The 20,285-nt window shown below is 37.0% G+C and overlaps 1 protein-coding gene across 2 annotated transcripts in view; it reads left to right on the forward strand.

Annotated features, from left to right (window-relative positions):
- Window positions 1-1,640: 1,640 nt before the first annotated feature.
- LOC131946032 (AP-3 complex subunit mu-1-like) overlaps window positions 1,641-20,285 on the forward strand; it is a 30,118-nt gene continuing 11,473 nt past the window's right edge. For both annotated transcript variants that reach the window (XM_059306660.1, XM_059306661.1), the window contains exons 1-11: window positions 1,641-1,743; window positions 4,991-5,069; window positions 5,806-5,911; window positions 6,078-6,190; window positions 8,707-8,831; window positions 9,181-9,340; window positions 11,016-11,129; window positions 11,397-11,470; window positions 11,654-11,759; window positions 12,047-12,205; window positions 12,831-12,881. In XM_059306660.1, the coding sequence (XP_059162643.1) occupies window positions 1,709-1,743; window positions 4,991-5,069; window positions 5,806-5,911; window positions 6,078-6,190; window positions 8,707-8,831; window positions 9,181-9,340; window positions 11,016-11,129; window positions 11,397-11,470; window positions 11,654-11,759; window positions 12,047-12,205; window positions 12,831-12,881 (1,122 nt within the window). In that variant the 5' untranslated portion in view covers window positions 1,641-1,708. The remainder of the gene's footprint in view (window positions 1,744-4,990; window positions 5,070-5,805; window positions 5,912-6,077; window positions 6,191-8,706; window positions 8,832-9,180; window positions 9,341-11,015; window positions 11,130-11,396; window positions 11,471-11,653; window positions 11,760-12,046; window positions 12,206-12,830; window positions 12,882-20,285) is intronic.

Here is a 20,285-nt window from a genome sequence, read left to right on the forward strand (position 1 = left end):
CACCAGAGTCAGGTACCCACCAGAGTCAGGTAACCACCAGAGCTGGGTCAGGTACCCACCAGAGTCAGGTACCCACCAGAGCTGGGTCAGGTACCCACCAGAGCTGGGTCAGGTACCCACCAGTCAGGTACCCACCAGTCAGGTACCCACCAGAGTCAGGTACCCACCAGAGTCAGGTACACACCAGAGCTGAGTCAGGTACCCACCAGAGTCAGGTACCCACCAGAGCTAGGTACCCATCTGAGCTGGGTCAGGTACCCACCAGAGTCAGGTACCCACCAGAGTCAGGTAACCACCAGAGCTGGGTCAGGTACCCACCAGAGTCAGGTACCCACCAGAGCTGGGTCAGGTACCCACCAGAGCTGGGTCAGGTACCCACCAGTCAGGTACCCACCAGTCAGGTACCCACCAGAGTCATGTACCCACCAGAGTCAGGTACCCACCAGAGCTGGGTCAGGTACCCACCAGAGTCAGGTACCCACCAGTCAGGTACCCACCAGAGCTGGGTCAGGTACCCACCAGAGTCAGGTACCCACCAGAGCTGGGTCAGGTACCCACCAGAGTCAGGTACCCACCAGAGCTGGGTCAGGTACCCACCAGTCAGGTACCCACCAGTCAGGTACCCACCACCAGAGTCAGGTACCCACCAGAGCTGGGTCAGGTACCCACCAGAGTCAGGTACCCACCAGTCAGGTACCCACCAGAGCTGGGTCAGGTACCCACCAGTCAGGTACCCACCAGAGTCAGGTACCCACCAGTCAGGTACCCACCAGAGTCAGGTACCCACCAGAGTCAGGTACCCACCAGAGTCAGGTACCCACCAGTCAGGTACCCACCAGTCAGGTACCCACCAGAGTCAGGTACCCACCAGAGCTGGGTCAGGTACCCACCAGAGTCAGGTACCCACCAGAGCTGGGTCAGGTACCCACCAGAGCTGGGTCAGGTACCCACCAGAGTCAGGTACCCACCAGAGCTGGGTCAGGCTACCACTCACGGATATTCTAAAATTGTTACATTTTACAACTGCACACATGTATGAGCTGTTCAACCCAGAGGCGTAGCGACCCTTCCCGGCGCCCGGGGACAAACTTTTCGATTTGCACCCCCGCCCCCCCCCCCCTCAAGATTTTGATTTGCACCCCCCCCCCCCTCAAACTTTCGATTTGCACCCCCCTCAACCTTTCAATTTATTCTTCCAACCCATTTTGGCGCCCCCTAAGATCGGCGCCCGGGGACATATGTCCCCCCCCCCCGCCCCCCTCGCTACGCTACTGGTTCAACCCTATACCGTGCCTGAATATTATATATATTATATATATATATATTATATATATTTATGGATGGTAAATAAGAAATAACGACACATTTTACAGATGAATATTTGATTTTTTTGGTGCTACACACAACCACTCGAGGTGACAAAAAAAGGATTCAGCTTGCTGTGTTTTGTTTTTTATTTCTTTAATAGTTTGATAATGATAGTTTTATTGTACTTTTTTGTAAATTCGGTTTTCTCCTGTCTATTTAACTTTTGTGTGAGTTGTTACAGAGCTGGTAAGTAAACTACACTATGACCGCAGCAGTGGGTGGGTATCTTATTAAGTCGAAATGAAAACAGAGTAGTTTCCCATAACATCACACGTACTTCCGTTTTCCGGTTGATTGTCTGCATCGGGTGTAAGACTGTAAACAAACCAGGAACTCAGAAATGATACACAGTCTCTTTGTCATTAACAACACAGGGTACATATTTGTTGTATTTTTCCGTGCCCCCATAAATTAAGTAAATTATCAGGGACATCAGCTACAATTGTTTAGTGTGTCGATCTGTACTAAAGTTGTCTGAGATTTTTCTTGTTGATTGTCTCAGTCTGTCACACACCCTGCTGACCACTGACCAGAGGCAAAATCAGGCTAACATCTTATCAAAAACTCAAAGCCTGTCTCATTTTAAATATAATAATTGCCTGATTTGATGCAATCTGTCACAAAGAAGATGTATACTGAACACACTAGTCTACAAGATAACAAAACTCCGGATTTAATAAGGCACTGATTTATTAGATCTAGAGGAGTTTACACTTTTCGGACACACACCAAAAATTACGTAGGAGCGAACACTTCGTCGGTTTTTGGCTCATAGAAACTTTAATTAGCATGTCTCACGCGAAACCACGGCGCCTGCACGTAAACTGTTCATTTATGAACACTTCCGTGTCAAGTACTTCCGTTTCCTTTCTCAAGAATTATTTTTAGAAATTTTTTAACGTTGCATGGTACGCACATTTCTATTTTTACACCAGCCGGATGAAGTGACCTAGGGTTGGACTTAGGGGCAAAACTTGAACCAATCAATGCTTAGCTAAAAGGTTACACTATAAATAGCTTCTATATATGTATGGAAAATCGTAAATGTCAAGGTTAATGGGTTTTTTTGTGCTTGAACAATAAAAAAGGGGTGTTCGCTAACTTATTTGGCCTTACATGGGATCGGACACCAACACAAAAATATTACTAAATAAGAATTTAGAGCATAAAAGGGGCTGGTTATTGAAGGGAAAGGGTCAAAATAAGGTCAAGAAGGCAGTGGAATGCAAAAGAGGAGGGGGAATCATGTGACCTGGCTGGCTTAGCAGCGTACTGCGCGAGCCGCAATGGCTGAATGGGATGAACTTTGGGAGTGTGGGAAAAAGGTTTTATACTATTAAAATTACCTCACAAACAATCAATAACACAATATAAATGCATATAATATATGTTTTTATTCATTAAATTGACTTTAAATTATTCTAAATGAACAAAAAGTGCTATGTCCGATGACGGGTAAAGGTGTCCGAACACATGTAAAACTGTATTACATGTGTTCGAACACACGTTAAGACCCCCCAGTCACTATAACAAGAATAGCTTAAGTTCTATGCGTATGAATACAAAATGACACACACATTATTAAAGTAGAATGGTTGCGGATAGATATGATACTTTTTTTTGTTTTCTATGTTAAGCGGTTACTGAATGAGACCGCATGGAATTTTTACGTTGCGTTTTTTCGCTATGTGTGTCCGAAAAGTGTAAGCTCCTCTAGAATTGCAGATTTAGAAATTCAAAGTGACTATTCGGAAAAAGATTTTGGCCGATTCTAGCCGGAATAAGATACACATGCGATACGGCGATGTTTTCGATGGTACTGCGCATGCGTGTGTTTACAACCGCAGAACCCTAACACCAACCCTAATCCTATCCTTAACCCTATCCCTAATCCTAGCCCTAACCCTAGCCCTAATCCTAATCCTACCCTTAACCCTCATTCTAACCCTAGCCATAGGTCACTGCGCATGCGCAGAGCTATCTTTTGCCGACTAAGTGGAGACGTTGGGGAGAAAAATCTTCTTCCGAGTAGACACTTCGAAAGATTTTCCCCCCAAGCGCTATCTGTCCAGCAAAAGATGCAAAATGCAATGACCTAAATATCTGCGCAATGGGTCCAAATGAAATACTTATAGCTGCACAATGGACTCGATTTATTCTTTTATATTATAGCGGCACATTACTCTTTTAGCTTTATATTTATTCTTCTGACAAAACCATGTGTACTGTGTGGTCGAATTGTTGCGCTTCGGGTGGGTCATTAGTGGTTGAGAGTATATAGTATAGCTAGCAAATAGTTCTAGTCTATAGAGGCCTAACTTAAGTATAAAATATTTTTAAAAAATCTATTTTAATAGCCTTTTTAAATCTACTAGGCCTATTTAAGTATTTGTCGTGTTAATCCCTGTCCCATTAAGACAAAACGTAGGCCTAAACAACAAACATGTAGATGACAAGAAAAACCAGGTAATTGTAGAGCTATATGAATGCTCAACTTCTTCCGACTAGAATCGACCTTAGAAATTTAGGTCCAGAAATAATTCAGTTTAAAAAAACTAGACTTAGGGCCTAATTTATTTCATGGCTAATGGCCCACTGAAATTTGTGAGAAACTGAAATAGTAGCTTACAAATCTGGCACACAACCTTCATGGTCTGTTGACTTAGCCAGCCTTTTTATGAATGTGCTCACAATAAAAATCTGCAAAGGTAGCTGTTGAGACTGTTGTTTAACCAATGATATAGTAGATCTAATGAGCCATAAAACCTTGTTTTTGGGGATTTTGGTATTAACTATTAACTGTATCCCACAATAGTTTCTTTTGAAAATAGAAGTTTAGAATAAAAGTATTGAAATGCCTGGTTTCATATTAAAGTCAGAAATTAGGCTGAATGGTTTTGGTAGAAGTTGCGTAGGAGATATTAAATTGCTGTTTGCTACCAATAACTATAACCCAGTATTATAGTTATATAAAAAGATGCCATTATTGGATAGGCCCTACTGGTATGAGCACATACCCTGATATTTGTTCCATCAGAAAGGTTTTTTTTTTAGTGTTTAGATGATTTATTATGAATTGTTAAAAATTGTCGTTGCAAGTAGCCTACGTTTTATTAAAAAGCAAATAAATAAGCTTAAATTTTTTTTAATAATTTGATTAGTACCAAAAATATTGACTGTGCCATAAATATCATGATTATGACCGTTTCAATCTATTGGCAACAAATTTTTAAGAAAATGTTAACTATTAATGTTAAAATAAATGCTAATATGTTAGTCATATTCTTAAGCAACAGCTGTACCAAGAGATGGGGTAAAGGTTGTATGTACCCTCAAAATTTAACACCCTGCAAGCCCAGTGACTGGCTAATTAATAGTTAGTAGGGATACTCATTAAATCTAATATTGCCTGAGTGGACTCATTTTATGTTTTCAACGATTGAATACTAGAGATCCACTTAAATTACATTCAACATATTATTTCTATTTTACTATTTTAAAGCTAATTTTAGTTTTGGCACATATTAGTATTTTTGTTTAGATTTTTCATATTATTGATTGAAATCTTGTGTTATTTTTTGTGACATACCTATTAATCAAAATCAATTTATGTTTCTTTTAGGGATGTGTTTATGGAGAAACATTGGAAAAGTGTGGTCAATAAATCCATTTGTGATTATTTCTTTGAAGCTCAAAGCAAGGTAGCACTAATTTACATTTTAAAATTTGTTTTAAAAATAATAAATATTTATTATCTCCATTTATTAGTTTTTCAACTATACATATTTATTAATAATTATTAACATTATTTCTAGGCTTTATAATAATAATTATGCCTAATGGGCTGTTTTTAAAATAATAAATATTTATTATCTCCATTTATTAGTTTTTTAACTATACATATTTATTAATAACGAGCCGACCCGCTGCGTATCATAAGCCGCTATTTAGTTGTTTTTTTTTCTACTTTTCAGTAATTTATAATTTGTGAATTCGACAGTACCAATGTTGCCACTGAAAATATTTGCTTAAAAACACTACCCCCCCCCCCCACGTGAAAGCAGCCTCCTCTTAGTTACCTCCTCTAAGTTTAAAATCGTTTCAAACTAAATTATCTGCCCCTAATAGCCGTCACCAAACCCGTCTCTATGATTGTAAAATGTAAACAGCGAGCGTGACCACAGCTCACCAGACAATGTGGGGGTGGGGGTGGTAGTGATAGTGATAGAGAGAAAGAGAGGGGACTGCAAGGAGGCGCTTGCAGCTTGTTTTCTAACGGCTTCCAGAAGAGAATTATATATATAGATTGATAATATTATTTCTTGGCTTTATAATAATTATGCCAAATTTATAAATATTTTATATTTAAAAATATATTTAAGAACACAATTTATTATTCTAGTTCTAAACTATTAATGAACACATTGTAATCCACAGGCTTCCAACCCAGAAGATGTGCCCCCAGTCATTTCCACCCCCCACCATTATCTTATCAACATCTACAGAGGCAGCCTCTACTTTGTTGCTGTTGTCACTACAGAGGGTAGGGGCTATGGCTAGAGTTTCTTAGAGTCTCACATTCATTTCAAATTTTTTAAAATTATTTCTTCTAACCTTTTAAAAAATGACACTATTTCCATCAAGCTGTTTTTGTTTACAATATGTTGTATAGGAAATAATAGCCCCCCATTTTGTATATTCTCTTTTAGTTCCCCCACTGTTCGTGGTAGAGTTCCTGCACAGAATTTGCGAGACATTTGAGGATTATTTCTCTGAGTGTACGGAATCTGTTCTCAAAGAAAACTATGTCATAGTCTACGAGGTGAGCTAGTTCACAGCTGTTGTAAGCTTTATCACATTACATAGTGTTGGTCATGTTTTTTCAATATTACAATAGTTGATTTATTACCAGACCAAATTTTGGTTACAAAATCAGACTAACGTAATATTTTAATATTAAACTAATTTTTTCTGTCACACCAACATTTTGCAAGTATCATAACGAAAATTTTATCAAATGTCAGTCCAACATTTTAATTGATGAATTGAACAATAGTTTGACCAACATTTTGATTTAGTTGATTTGTTGTATGAATTGATCTGTTGTATGAATTGATCTGTTGTATGAATTGATCTGTTGTATGAACTGACTTGTTGTATGAACTGATTTGTTGTATGAACTGATTTGTTGTATGAACTGATCTGTTGTATGAATTGATCTGTTGTATGAATTGATTTGTTGTATGAATTGATCTGTTGTATGAATTGATCTGTTGTATGAACTGATCTGTTGTATGAATTGATCTGTTGTATGAACTGATCTGTTGTATGAATTGATTTGTTGTATGAATTGATCTGTTGTATGAATTGATCTGTTGTATGAATTGATTTGTTGTATGAATTGATCTGTTGTATTTGTATGAATTGATCTGTTGTATGACCTGATTTGTTGTATGAATTGATCTGTTGTATGAATTGATCTGTTGTATGAACTGATTTGTTGTATGAATTGATCTGTTGTATGAATTGATCTGTTGTATGAATTGATCTGTTGTATGAATTGATTTGTTGTATTATTAACTGATCTGTTGTATGAATTGATCTGTTGTATGAATTGATTTGTTGTATTATTAACTGATCTGTTGTATGAATTGATCTGTTGTATGAATTGATCTGTTGTATGAACTGATTTGTTGTATGAATTGATCTGTTGTATGGATTGATTTGTTGTATGAATTGATCTGTTGTATGAACTGATTTGTTGTATGAACTGATCTGTTGTATGAATTGATCTGTTGTATGAATTGATCTGTTGTATGAACTGATTTGTTGTATGAACTGATTTGTTGTATGAATTGATCTGTTGTATGAATTGATCTGTTGTATGAACTGATTTGTTGTATGAATTGATCTGTTGTATGGATTGATTTGTTGTATGAATTGATCTGTTGTATGAACTGATTTGTTGTATGAACTGATTTGTTGTATGAATTGATCTGTTGTATGAATTGATCTGTTGTATGAACTGACTTGTTGTATGAATTGATCTGTTGTATGAACTGACTTGTTGTATGAATTGATCTGTTGTTTGAATTGATCTGTTGTATGAATTGATTTGTTGTATGAATTGATCTGTTGTATGAATTGATCTGTTGTATGAACTGACTTGTTGTATGAACTGATTTGTTGTATGAACTGATCTGTTGTATGAATTGATCTGTTGTATGAATTGATCTGTTGTATGAATTGATCTGTTGTATGAACTGACTTGTTGTATGAATTGATCTGTTGTATGAACTGATTTGTTGTATGAATTGATCTGTTGTATGAATTGATCTGTTGTATGAATTGATTTGTTGTATGAATTGATTTGTTGTATGAATTGATCTGTTGTATGAATTGATCTGTTGTATGAATTGATTTGTTGTATGAATTGATTTGTTGTATGAATTGATTTGTTGTATGAATTGATCTGTTGTATGAACTGATTTGTTGTATGAACTGATTTGTTGTATGAACTGATTTGTTGTATGAATTGATCTGTTGTATGAATTGATTTGTTGTATGAATTGATCTGTTGTAGAAATTGATCTGTTGTATGAATTGATCTGTTGTATGAATTGATTTGTTGTATGAACTGATTTGTTGTATGAATTGATCTGTTGTATGAATTGATTTGTTGTATGAGTTGATTTGTTGTATGAATTGATCTGTTGTATGAATTGATCTGTTGTATGAATTGATCTGTTGTATGAATTGATCTGTTGTATGAATTGATCTGTTGTATGAATTGATTTGTTGTATGAATTGATCTGTTGTATGAACTGATTTGTTGTATGAACTGATTTGTTGTATGAATTGATCTGTTGTATGAATTGATTTGTTGTATGAATTGATTTGTTGTATGAATTGATCTGTTGTATGAATTGATCTGTTGTATGAATTGATTTGTTGTATGAATTGATCTGTTGTATGAATTGATCTGTTGTATGAATTGATTTGTTGTATGAATTGATCTGTTGTATGAACTGATTTGTTGTATGAATTGATCTGTTGTATGAACTGATTTGTTGTATGAACTGATTTGTTGTATGAACTGATCTGTTGTATGAATTGATCTGTTGTATGAATTGATCTGTTGTATGAACTGATTTGTTGTATGAATTGATCTGTTGTATGAATTGATTTGTTGTATGAACTGATTTGTTGTATGAATTGATCTGTTGTATGAATTGATCTGTTTGAACTGATTTGTTGTATGAATTGATCTGTTGTATGAATTGATTTGTTGTATGAACTGACTTGTTGCATTAACTGATGTTTTATTTTGAACCCCAGCTGTTGGACGAGATGCTGGACAATGGATTCCCCCTGGCTGTAGAGTCCAATGTCTTGAAGGAGCTCATCAAGCCTCCAAACTTCTTGAGGACAATCACAGACACAGTCACTGGAAAGTCAACAAGGTAGGGGAGGGAATGGGAGGTCAAATGATTGTTGATTGGTAGTCACGGGATAACATTTCCTGTCCCACATACCCTCTAAAACATGTGAGCTGTTTCATGAGTAATCAATGCTTTTTTTTAAGAAAGCATGATTGAGGTTCAGCAGCCAAAAGTAGTAAACGAGTCCAGATTATAGAATTAGGGTCTACCTTTAGTCTACAAATGCGACCAGTGTTTCTGTCAGACTTTTTTCTCCACAGTTGGGGGGTACTTGAAATTTTTTGGGGGTGAGGGGGTGAACTAAATTTTCCAGAAGTCAAACAATAGGTTGGGCTGCAAGGTTAATTAATAAAAATGTCTTCCATCTCAGTGTGGGTGCCACATTGCCAACTGGTCAGTTGTCCAACATTCCATGGCGCCGGACAGGTGTTAAGTACACCAACAATGAGGCCTATTTTGATGTCATCGAGGAAATAGATGCCATCATAGACAAGTCTGGCTCCACTGTTATAGCTGAGATTCAGGGATATGTAAGTTTACTTTGTGGGATATGTAAGTTTTTTTTGTGGGATATGTAAGTTTTTTTTGGTGGGATATGTAAGTTTTTTTTGGTGGGATATGTAAGTTTTTTTTGGTGGGATATGTAAGTTTTTTTTGGTGGGTTTGGTGGGATATGTAAGTTTACTTTGTGGGTTTGGTGGGATATGTAAGTTTTCTTTGTGGGATATGTAAGTTTACTTTGTGGGTTTTGGTGGGATATGTACGTTTTGTTTTGGTGGGATATGTAAGTTTTCTTTGGTGGGTTTTGTTTGTTGGTTTTGGTGGGATATGTAAGTTTTTTTTGGTGGTTTTGGTGGGATATGTAAGTTTTCTTTGTGGGATATGTAAGTTTTGTTTTGGTGGGTTTTGGTGGGATATGTAAGTTTTCTTTGTGGGTTTTGGTGGGATATGTACGTTTTGTTTTGGTGGGATATGTAAGTTTTCTTTGTGGGTTTTGGTGGGATATGTAAGTTTTTTTTGTGGGATATGTAAGTTTACTTTGTAAGTTTTGGTGGGATATGTTGGTTTTGGTGGGATATGTAAGTTTTCTTTGTGGGTTTTGTTTGTTGGTTTTGGTGGGATATGTAAGTTTACTTTGTGGGTTTGGTGGGATATGTAAGTTTTCTTTGTGGGATATGTAAGTTTACTTTGTGGGTTTTGGTGGGATATGTACGTTTTGTTTTGGTGGGATATGTAAGTTTTCTTTGGTGGGTTTTGTTTGTTGGTTTTGGTGGGATATGTAAGTTTTTTTTGGTGGTTTTGGTGGGATATGTAAGTTTTCTTTGTGGGATATGTAAGTTTTGTTTTGGTGGGTTTTAGTGGGATATGTAAGTTTTCTTTGTGGGTTTTGGTGGGATATGTACGTTTTGTTTTGGTGGGATATGTAAGTTTTCTTTGTGGGTTTTGGTGGGATATGTAAGTTTTTTTTGTGGGATATGTAAGTTTACTTTGTAAGTTTTGGTGGGATATGTTGGTTTTGGTGGGATATGTAAGTTTTCTTTGTGGGATATGTAAGTTTTCTTTGTGGGTTTTGTTTGTTGGTTTTGGTGGGATATGTAAGTTTACTTTGTGGGTTTGGTGGGATATGTAAGTTTTCTTTGTGGGATATGTAAGTTTACTTTGTGGGTTTTGTTTGTTGGTTTTGGTGGGATATGTAAGTTTTCTTTGTGGGTTTAGGTGGGATTTGTAAGTTTACTTTGTGGGTTTTGGTGGGATATGTAAGTTTACTTTGTGGGTTTTGGTGGGATATGTAAGTTTTCTTTGTGGGTTTTGGTGGGATATGTAAGTTTACTTTGTGGTTTTGGTGGGATTTGTTGGTTTTGGTGGGATTTGTTGGTTTTGTTTCTAAGTTTTGGTGGGTGATTTGTAAGTTTTGGTGGGATATGTGTGATATTTTTGTTTGTAGGTTTTGGTGGGATATGTAACATTTATTTTCATATGTAAGATTTAATTGGTATTTGTAGCATGCACATTTTTTTGGGCATAGTAAATTTTATTGTGATTAGTTTTTCTTAAAATTTTAGAGTATGCAAGTAAAAAGTAAAGTTTGACTTGTACTAGTAGTGTTAATGAGACCTAGGAAATGAACAAGTAAAGTTTGACTTGTATTAGTCGTGTTAACAAGACCTAGGAAATGTGCAAGTTTCTACAATTTCTGTTTGCCAGATTGACTGTCTGATCAAGTTGAGTGGGATGCCAGACCTGACACTTTCCTTTGTGAATCCAAGACTTTTAGACGATGTCAGCTTTCATCCTTGTGTCCGGTTTAAGAGATGGGAGGTAACAATAAAATATTTGTTCACCCTAGTCAGAGAGTCATTGTTAAAAAATATAGAAATAGTTTTGTTGCCTGTCAAATAATAATTGTAAAAAGATAATGCTTTAAAACCATAGTCAGATAATTGTAATAAAAAATTCTTCTTTAACCCAAGCTAGACAATAATTGATAAAAAGTAACAAATATTGTTCAAATCTCAGCACATAATGTTCATATTATCACTAACTGTTAATTAACCTGGGATAAAACTACATAGGATTTATTTTCAGTCCGAGAAGATTTTGTCCTTTGTCCCGCCTGACGGCCACTTCCGTATGATGTCCTACCATATAGGTGCCAACAAGTAAGCAGGACATTGACCTAAGTAGCTCACATCTGCACCTACAACAACCTTCCATTCTTTTTTTTTCCTATTTTGCCATTTTTTAAAAATTCTCCATTTCTTTCCAGAATAATTGAAATAGATTTTATTTGACCTTTTTTCCAGAATAATTGAAATAGATTTTATTTGACTTTACCTCCCCAGCATGGTAGCCATTCCCCTGTACCTCAAACACAATATCTCATACAGAGAGGGAAGTGGGGGCAGGTTTGATGTCACAATAGGACCCAAACAGACCATGGGAAAAACTGTAAGTCTGGTTTGTACACAGACCATGGGAAAAACTGTAAGTCTGGTTTGTACACAGACCATGGGAAAAACTGTAAGTCTGGTTTGTACACAGACCATGGGAAAAACTGTAAGTCTGGTTTGTACACAGACCATGGGAAAAACTGTAAGTCTGGTTTGTACACAGACCATGGGAAAAACTGTAAGTTTGGACTGTACATGCTGTGTGCCATCAGTTTTAGGTGCCACTCTCCCATGCTTTAAGCAAAACAACCAACAACCTCAAAACATTTTTTTCTTACCTTTCAGATTGAGAATGTGGTGTTGGAGGTCCCCTTCCCCAAATCTGTGCTCAACGTGACCTTGACCGCCAGCCAAGGGAAAAATTCGTTTGACCCCGTGTCTAAGCTGATGACTTGGGATGTGGGGAAGATTGACCCTGGCAAGCTGCCCAACATTAAAGGCAGTGTATGTTGTTTATCTCTAGACTATACGTACATAACCCTAACCCAACATTAAAGGCAGTGTATGTTGTTTATCTCTAGACTATACGTACATACATTCTGTTTGTGGTCTGTCTGCCCAACATTAAAGGCAGTGTATGTTGTTTATCTCTAGACTATACGTACATACATTCTGTATGTGGTCTGTCTGCCCAACATTAAAGGCAGTGTATGTTGTTTATCTCTGTCTGCCCACCATCAAAGGCAGTGTATGTTGTTTATCTCTGTCTGCCCACCATTAAAGGCAGTGTATGTTGTTTATCTCTGTCTGCCCACCATTAAAGGCAGTGTATGTTGTTTATCTCTGTCTGCCCACCATTAAAGGCAGTGTATGTTGTTTATCTCTGTCTGCCCACCATCAAAGGCAGTGTATGTTGTTTATCTCTGTCTGCCCACCATTAAAGGCAGTGTATGTTGTTTATCTCTAGACTATACGTACATACATTCTGTTTGTGGTCTGTCTGCCCACCATCAAAGGCAGTGTATGTTGTTTTTTAAAACTTGCACTATGTTTGTGGTTTCTAAACATATACCTTGTAAGCCTCACTCTAACTTAAACATTAATTTTTGGTTCTGTTCAACTTTTACAGATAACTCTTCAGACTGGGGTGCCAGTTCCTGAGTCTAACCCCACAATCACTGTAAGTACTCTCTAACCCCACAATCACTCTAAGTACTGTCTAATTAACCCCACAATCACTGTAAGTACTGTCTAATTAACCCCACAATCACTGTAAGTACTGTCTAATTAACCCCACAATCACTGTAAGTACTCTCTAACTAACCCCACAATCACTGTAAGTACCGTCTAACTAACCCCACAATCACTGAAAGTACTGTCTAACTAACCCCACAATCACTGAAAGTACTGTCTAATTAACCCCACAATCACTGTAAGTACTGTCTAATTAACCCCACAATCACTGTAAGTACTCTCTAACTAACCCCACAATCACTGTAAGTACTGTCTAATTAACCCCACAATCACTGTAAGTACTCTCTAACTAACCCCACAATCACTGTAAGTACTGTCTAATTAACCCCACAATCACTGTAAGTACTGTCTAATTAACCCCACAATCACTGTAAGTACTCTCTAACTAACCCCACAATCACTGTAAGTACTGTCTAACTAACCCCACAATCACTGTAAGTACTGTCTAATTAACCCCACAATCACTGTAAGTACTGTCTAATTAACCCCACAATCACTGTAAGTACTGTCTAGTTCCACAATCACTACAAGTCCTAATTGATCCCACTATATGTTGAAGTAACATCTATTTAACCCTGCTGTAACTGTCATCTACTCTCTAACTGATCCTACTATATGTTGAAGTAACATCTATTTAACCCTGCTGTAACTGTCATCTACTCTCTAATTGATCCCACTATATGTTGAAGTAACATCTATTTAACCCTGCTGTAACTGTCATCTACTCTCTAACTGATCCTACTGTATGTTGAAGTAACATCTATTTAACCCTGCTGTAACTGTCATCTACTCTCTAACTGATCCTACTGTATGTTGAAGTACCATCTATTTAACCCTGCTGTAACTGTCATCTACTCTCTAATTGATCCCACTATATGTTGAAGTAACATCTATTTAACCCTGCTGTAACTGTCATCTACTCTCTAACTGATCCTACTATATGTTGAAGTAACATCTATTTAACCCTGCTGTAACTGTCATCTACTCTCTAACTGATCCCACTATATGTTGAAGTAACATCTATTTAACCCTGCTGTAACTGTCATCTACTCTCTAACTGATCCTACTGTATGTTGAAGTACCATCTATTTAGCACTGCTGTAACTGTCATCTACTCTCTAATTGATCCCACTATATGTTGAAGTAACATCTATTTAACCCTGCTGTAACTGTCATCTACTCTCTAACTGATCCTACTATATGTTGAAGTAACATCTATTTAACCCTGCTGTAACTGTCATCTACTCTCTAACTGATCCCACTATATGTTGAAGTAACATCTATTTAACCCTGCTGTAACTGTCATCTACTCTCTAACTGATCCTACTGTATGTTGAAGTACCATCTATTTAACCCTGCTGTAACTGTCATCTACTCTCTAATTGATCCCACTATATGTTGAAGTAACATCTATTTAACCCTGCTGTAACTGTCATCTACTCTCTAACTGATCCTACTATATGTTGAAGTAACATCTATTTAACCCTGCTGTAACTGTCATCTACTCTCTAACTGATCCCACTATATGTTGAAGTAACATCTATTTAACCCTGCTGTAACTGTCATCTACTCTCTAACTGATCCTACTGTATGTTGAAGTACCATCTATTTAGCACTGCTGTAACTGTCATCTACTCTCTAATTGATCCCACTATATGTTGAAGTAACATCTATTTAACCCTGCTGTAACTGTCATCTACTCTCTAACTGATCCTACTATATGTTGAAGTAACATCTATTTAACCCTGCTGTAACTGTCATCTACTCTCTAACTGATCCCACTATATGTTGAAGTAACATCTATTTAACCCTGCTGTAACTGTCATCTACTCTCTAACTGATCCTACTGTATGTTGAAGTACCATCTATTTAGCACTGCTGTAACTGTCATCTACTCTCTAATTGATCCCACTATATGTTGAAGTAACATCTATTTAACCCTGCTGTAACTGTCATCTACTCTCTAACTGATCCTACTGTATGTTGAAGTAACATCTATTTAACCCTGCTGTAACTGTCATCTACTCTCTAACTGATCCCACTATATGTTGAAGTAACATCTATTTAGCACTGCTGTAACTGTCATCTACTCTCTAACTGATCCTACTATATGTTGAAGTAACATCTATTTAACCCTGCTGTAACTGTCATCTACTCTCTAACTGATCCCACTATATGTTGAAGTAACATCTATTTAACCCTGCTGTAACTGTCATCTACTCTCTAACTGATCCTACTATATGTTGAAGTAACATCTATTTAACCCTGCTGTAACTGTCATCTACTCTCTAATTGATCCCACTATATGTTGAAGTACCATCTATTTAACCCTGCTGTAACTGTCATCTACTCTCTAACTGATCCTACTATATGTTGAAGTAACATCTATTTAACCCTGCTGTAACTGTCATCTACTCTCTAATTGATCCCACTATATGTTGAAGTAACATCTATTTAACCCTGCTGTAACTGTCATCTACTCTCTAACTGATCCTACTATATGTTGAAGTAACATCTATTTAACCCTGCTGTAACTGTCATCTACTCTCTAATTGATCCCACTATATGTTGAAGTACCATCTATTTAACCCTGCTGTAACTGTCATCTACTCTCTAACTGATCCTACTATATGTTGAAGTAACATCTATTTAACCCTGCTGTAACTGTCATCTACTCTCTAATTTATCCCACTATATGTTGAAGTAACATCTATTTAACCCTGCTGTAACTGTCATCTACTCTCTAACTGATCCTACTATATGTTGAAGTAACATCTATTTAACCCTGCTGTAACTGTCATCTACTCTCTAATTGATCCCACTATATGTTGAAGTACCATCTATTTAACCCTGCTGTAACTGTCATCTACTCTCTAACTGATCCTACTGTATGTTGAAGTACCATCTATTTAACCCTGCTGTAACTGTCATCTACTCTCTAACTGATCCCACTATATGTTGAAGTACCATCTATTTAGCACTGCTGTAACTGTCATCTACTCTCTAACTGATCCTACTATATGTTGAAGTAACATCTATTTAGCACTGCTGTAACTGTCATCTACTCTCTAACTGATCCTACTATATGTTGAAGTAACATCTATTTAACCCTGCTGTAACTGTCATCTACTCTCTAACTGATCCCACTATATGTTGAAGTAACATCTATTTAACCCTGCTGTAACTGTCATCTACTCTCTAACTGATCCTACTGTATGTTGAAGTACCATCTATTTAGCACTGCTGTAACTGTCATCTACTCTCTAATTGATCCCACTATATGTTGAAGTAACATCTATTTAACCCTGCTGTAACTGTCATCTACTCTCTAACTGATCCTACTGTATGTTGAAGTAACATCTATTTAACCCTGCTGTAACTGTCATCTACTCTCTAACTGATCCCACTATATGTTGAAGTAACATCTATTTAGCACTGCTGTAACTGTCATCTACTCTCTAACTGATCCTACTATATGTTGAAGTAACATCTATTTAACCCTGCTGTAACTGTCATCTACTCTCTAACTGATCCCACTATATGTTGAAGTAACATCTATTTAACCCTGCTGTAACTGTCATCTACTCTCTAACTGATCCTACTATATGTTGAAGTAACATCTATTTAACCCTGCTGTAACTGTCATCTACTCTCTAATTGATCCCACTATATGTTGAAGTACCATCTATTTAACCCTGCTGTAACTGTCATCTACTCTCTAACTGATCCTACTATATGTTGAAGTAACATCTATTTAACCCTGCTGTAACTGTCATCTACTCTCTAATTGATCCCACTATATGTTGAAGTAACATCTATTTAACCCTGCTGTAACTGTTATCTACTCTCTAACTGATCCTACTATATGTTGAAGTAACATCTATTTAACCCTGCTGTAACTGTCATCTACTCTCTAATTGATCCCACTATATGTTGAAGTACCATCTATTTAACCCTGCTGTAACTGTCATCTACTCTCTAACTGATCCTACTATATGTTGAAGTAACATCTATTTAACCCTGCTGTAACTGTCATCTACTCTCTAATTGATCCCACTATATGTTGAAGTAACATCTATTTAACCCTGCTGTAACTGTCATCTACTCTCTAACTGATCCTACTATATGTTGAAGTAACATCTATTTAACCCTGCTGTAACTGTCATCTACTCTCTAATTGATCCCACTATATGTTGAAGTACCATCTATTTAACCCTGCTGTAACTGTCATCTACTCTCTAACTGATCCTACTGTATGTTGAAGTACCATCTATTTAACCCTGCTGTAACTGTCATCTACTCTCTAACTGATCCCACTATATGTTGAAGTACCATCTATTTAGCACTGCTGTAACTGTCATCTACTCTCTAACTGATCCTACTATATGTTGAAGTAACATCTATTTAGCACTGCTGTAACTGTCATCTACTCTCTAACTGATCCTACTATATGTTGAAGTAACATCTATTTAGCACTGCTGTAACTGTCATCTACTCTCTAACTGATCCTACTATATGTTGAAGTACCATCTATTTAACCCTGCTGTAACTGTCATCTACTCTCTAACTGATCCTACTGTATGTTGAAGTACCATCTATTTAACCCTGCTGTAACTGTCATCTACTCTCTAACTGATCCCACTATATGTTGAAGTACCATCTATTTAGCACTGCTGTAACTGTCATCTACTCTCTAACTGATCCTACTATATGTTGAAGTAACATCTATTTAGCACTGCTGTAACTGTCATCTACTCTCTAACTGATCCTACTATATGTTGAAGTAACATCTATTTAGCACTGCTGTAACTGTCATCTACTCTCTAACTGATCCTACTATATGTTGAAGTACCATCTATTTTACCCTGCTGTAACTGTCATCTACTCTCTAACTGATCCTACTGTATGTTGAAGTAACATCTATTTAACCCTGCTGTAACTGTCATCTACTCTCTAACTGATCCTACTGTATGTTGAAGTACCATCTATTTAACCCTGCTGTAACTGTCATCTACTCTCTAACTGATCCTACTGTATGTTGAAGTAACATCTATTTAACCCTGCTGTAACTGTCATCTACTCTCTAATTGATCCCACTATATGTTGAAGTACCATCTATTTAACCCTGCTGTAACTGTCATCTACTCTCTAACTGATCCTACTGTATGTTGAAGTACCATCTATTTAACCCTGCTGTAACTGTCATCTACTCTCTAACTGATCCCACTATATGTTGAAGTACCATCTATTTAGCACTGCTGTAACTGTCATCTACTCTCTAACTGATCCTACTATATGTTGAAGTAACATCTATTTAGCACTGCTGTAACTGTCATCTACTCTCTAACTGATCCTACTATATGTTGAAGTAACATCTATTTAGCACTGCTGTAACTGTCATCTACTCTCTAACTGATCCTACTATATGTTGAAGTACCATCTATTTAACCCTGCTGTAACTGTCATCTACTCTCTAACTGATCCTACTGTATGTTGAAGTACCATCTATTTAACCCTGCTGTAACTGTCATCTACTCTCTAACTGATCCCACTATATGTTGAAGTACCATCTATTTAGCACTGCTGTAACTGTCATCTACTCTCTAACTGATCCTACTATATGTTGAAGTAACATCTATTTAGCACTGCTGTAACTGTCATCTACTCTCTAACTGATCCTACTATATGTTGAAGTAACATCTATTTAGCACTGCTGTAACTGTCATCTACTCTCTAACTGATCCTACTATATGTTGAAGTACCATCTATTTAACCCTGCTGTAACTGTCATCTACTCTCTAACTGATCCTACTGTATGTTGAAGTAACATCTATTTAACCCTGCTGTAACTGTCATCTACTCTCTAACTGATCCTACTGTATGTTGAAGTACCATCTATTTAACCCTGCTGTAACTGTCATCTACTCTCTAACTGATCCTACTGTATGTTGAAGTAACATCTATTTAACCCTGCTGTAACTGTCATCTACTCTCTAATTGATCCCACTATATGTTGAAGTACCATCTATTTAACCCTGCTGTAACTGTCATCTACTCTCTAACTGATCCTACTGTATGTTGAAGTACCATCTATTTAACCCTGCTGTAACTGTCATCTACTCTCTAACTGATCCCACTATATGTTGAAGTACCATCTATTTAGCACTGCTGTAACTGTCATCTACTCTCTAACTGATCCTACTATATGTTGAAGTAACATCTATTTAGCACTGCTGTAACTGTCATCTACTCTCTAACTGATCCTACTATATGTTGAAGTAACATCTATTTAGCACTGCTGTAACTGTCATCTACTCTCTAACTGATCCTACTATATGTTGAAGTACCATCTATTTAACCCTGCTGTAACTGTCATCTACTCTCTAACTGATCCTACTGTATGTTGAAGTACCATCTATTTAACCCTGCTGTAACTGTCATCTACTCTCTAACTGATCCCACTATATGTTGAAGTACCATCTATTTAGCACTGCTGTAACTGTCATCTACTCTCTAACTGATCCTACTATATGTTGAAGTAACATCTATTTAGCACTGCTGTAACTGTCATCTACTCTCTAACTGATCCTACTATATGTTGAAGTAACATCTATTTAGCACTGCTGTAACTGTCATCTACTCTCTAACTGATCCTACTATATGTTGAAGTACCATCTATTTAACCCTGCTGTAACTGTCATCTACTCTCTAACTGATCCTACTGTATGTTGAAGTACCATCTATTTAACCCTGCTGTAACTGTCATCTACTCTCTAACTGATCCCACTATATGTTGAAGTACCATCTATTTAGCACTGCTGTAACTGTCATCTACTCTCTAACTGATCCTACTATATGTTGAAGTAACATCTATTTAGCACTGCTGTAACTGTCATCTACTCTCTAACTGATCCTACTATATGTTGAAGTAACATCTATTTAGCACTGCTGTAACTGTCATCTACTCTCTAACTGATCCTACTATATGTTGAAGTACCATCTATTTAACCCTGCTGTAACTGTCATCTACTCTCTAACTGATCCTACTGTATGTTGAAGTAACATCTATTTAACCCTGCTGTAACTGTCATCTACTCTCTAACTGATCCTACTGTATGTTGAAGTACCATCTATTTAACCCTGCTGTAACTGTCATCTACTCTCTAACTGATCCTACTGTATGTTGAAGTAACATCTATTTAACCCTGCTGTAACTGTCATCTACTCTCTAATTGATCCCACTATATGTTGAAGTACCATCTATTTAACCCTGCTGTAACTGTCATCTACTCTCTAACTGATCCTACTGTATGTTGAAGTACCATCTATT

Source organism: Physella acuta, unplaced genomic scaffold, assembly GCF_028476545.2.
Source record: "Physella acuta isolate Inbredline_101_S28 unplaced genomic scaffold, ASM2847654v3 ptg000543l, whole genome shotgun sequence".
Taxonomy (NCBI): Eukaryota; Metazoa; Mollusca; class Gastropoda; family Physidae; genus Physella; species Physella acuta.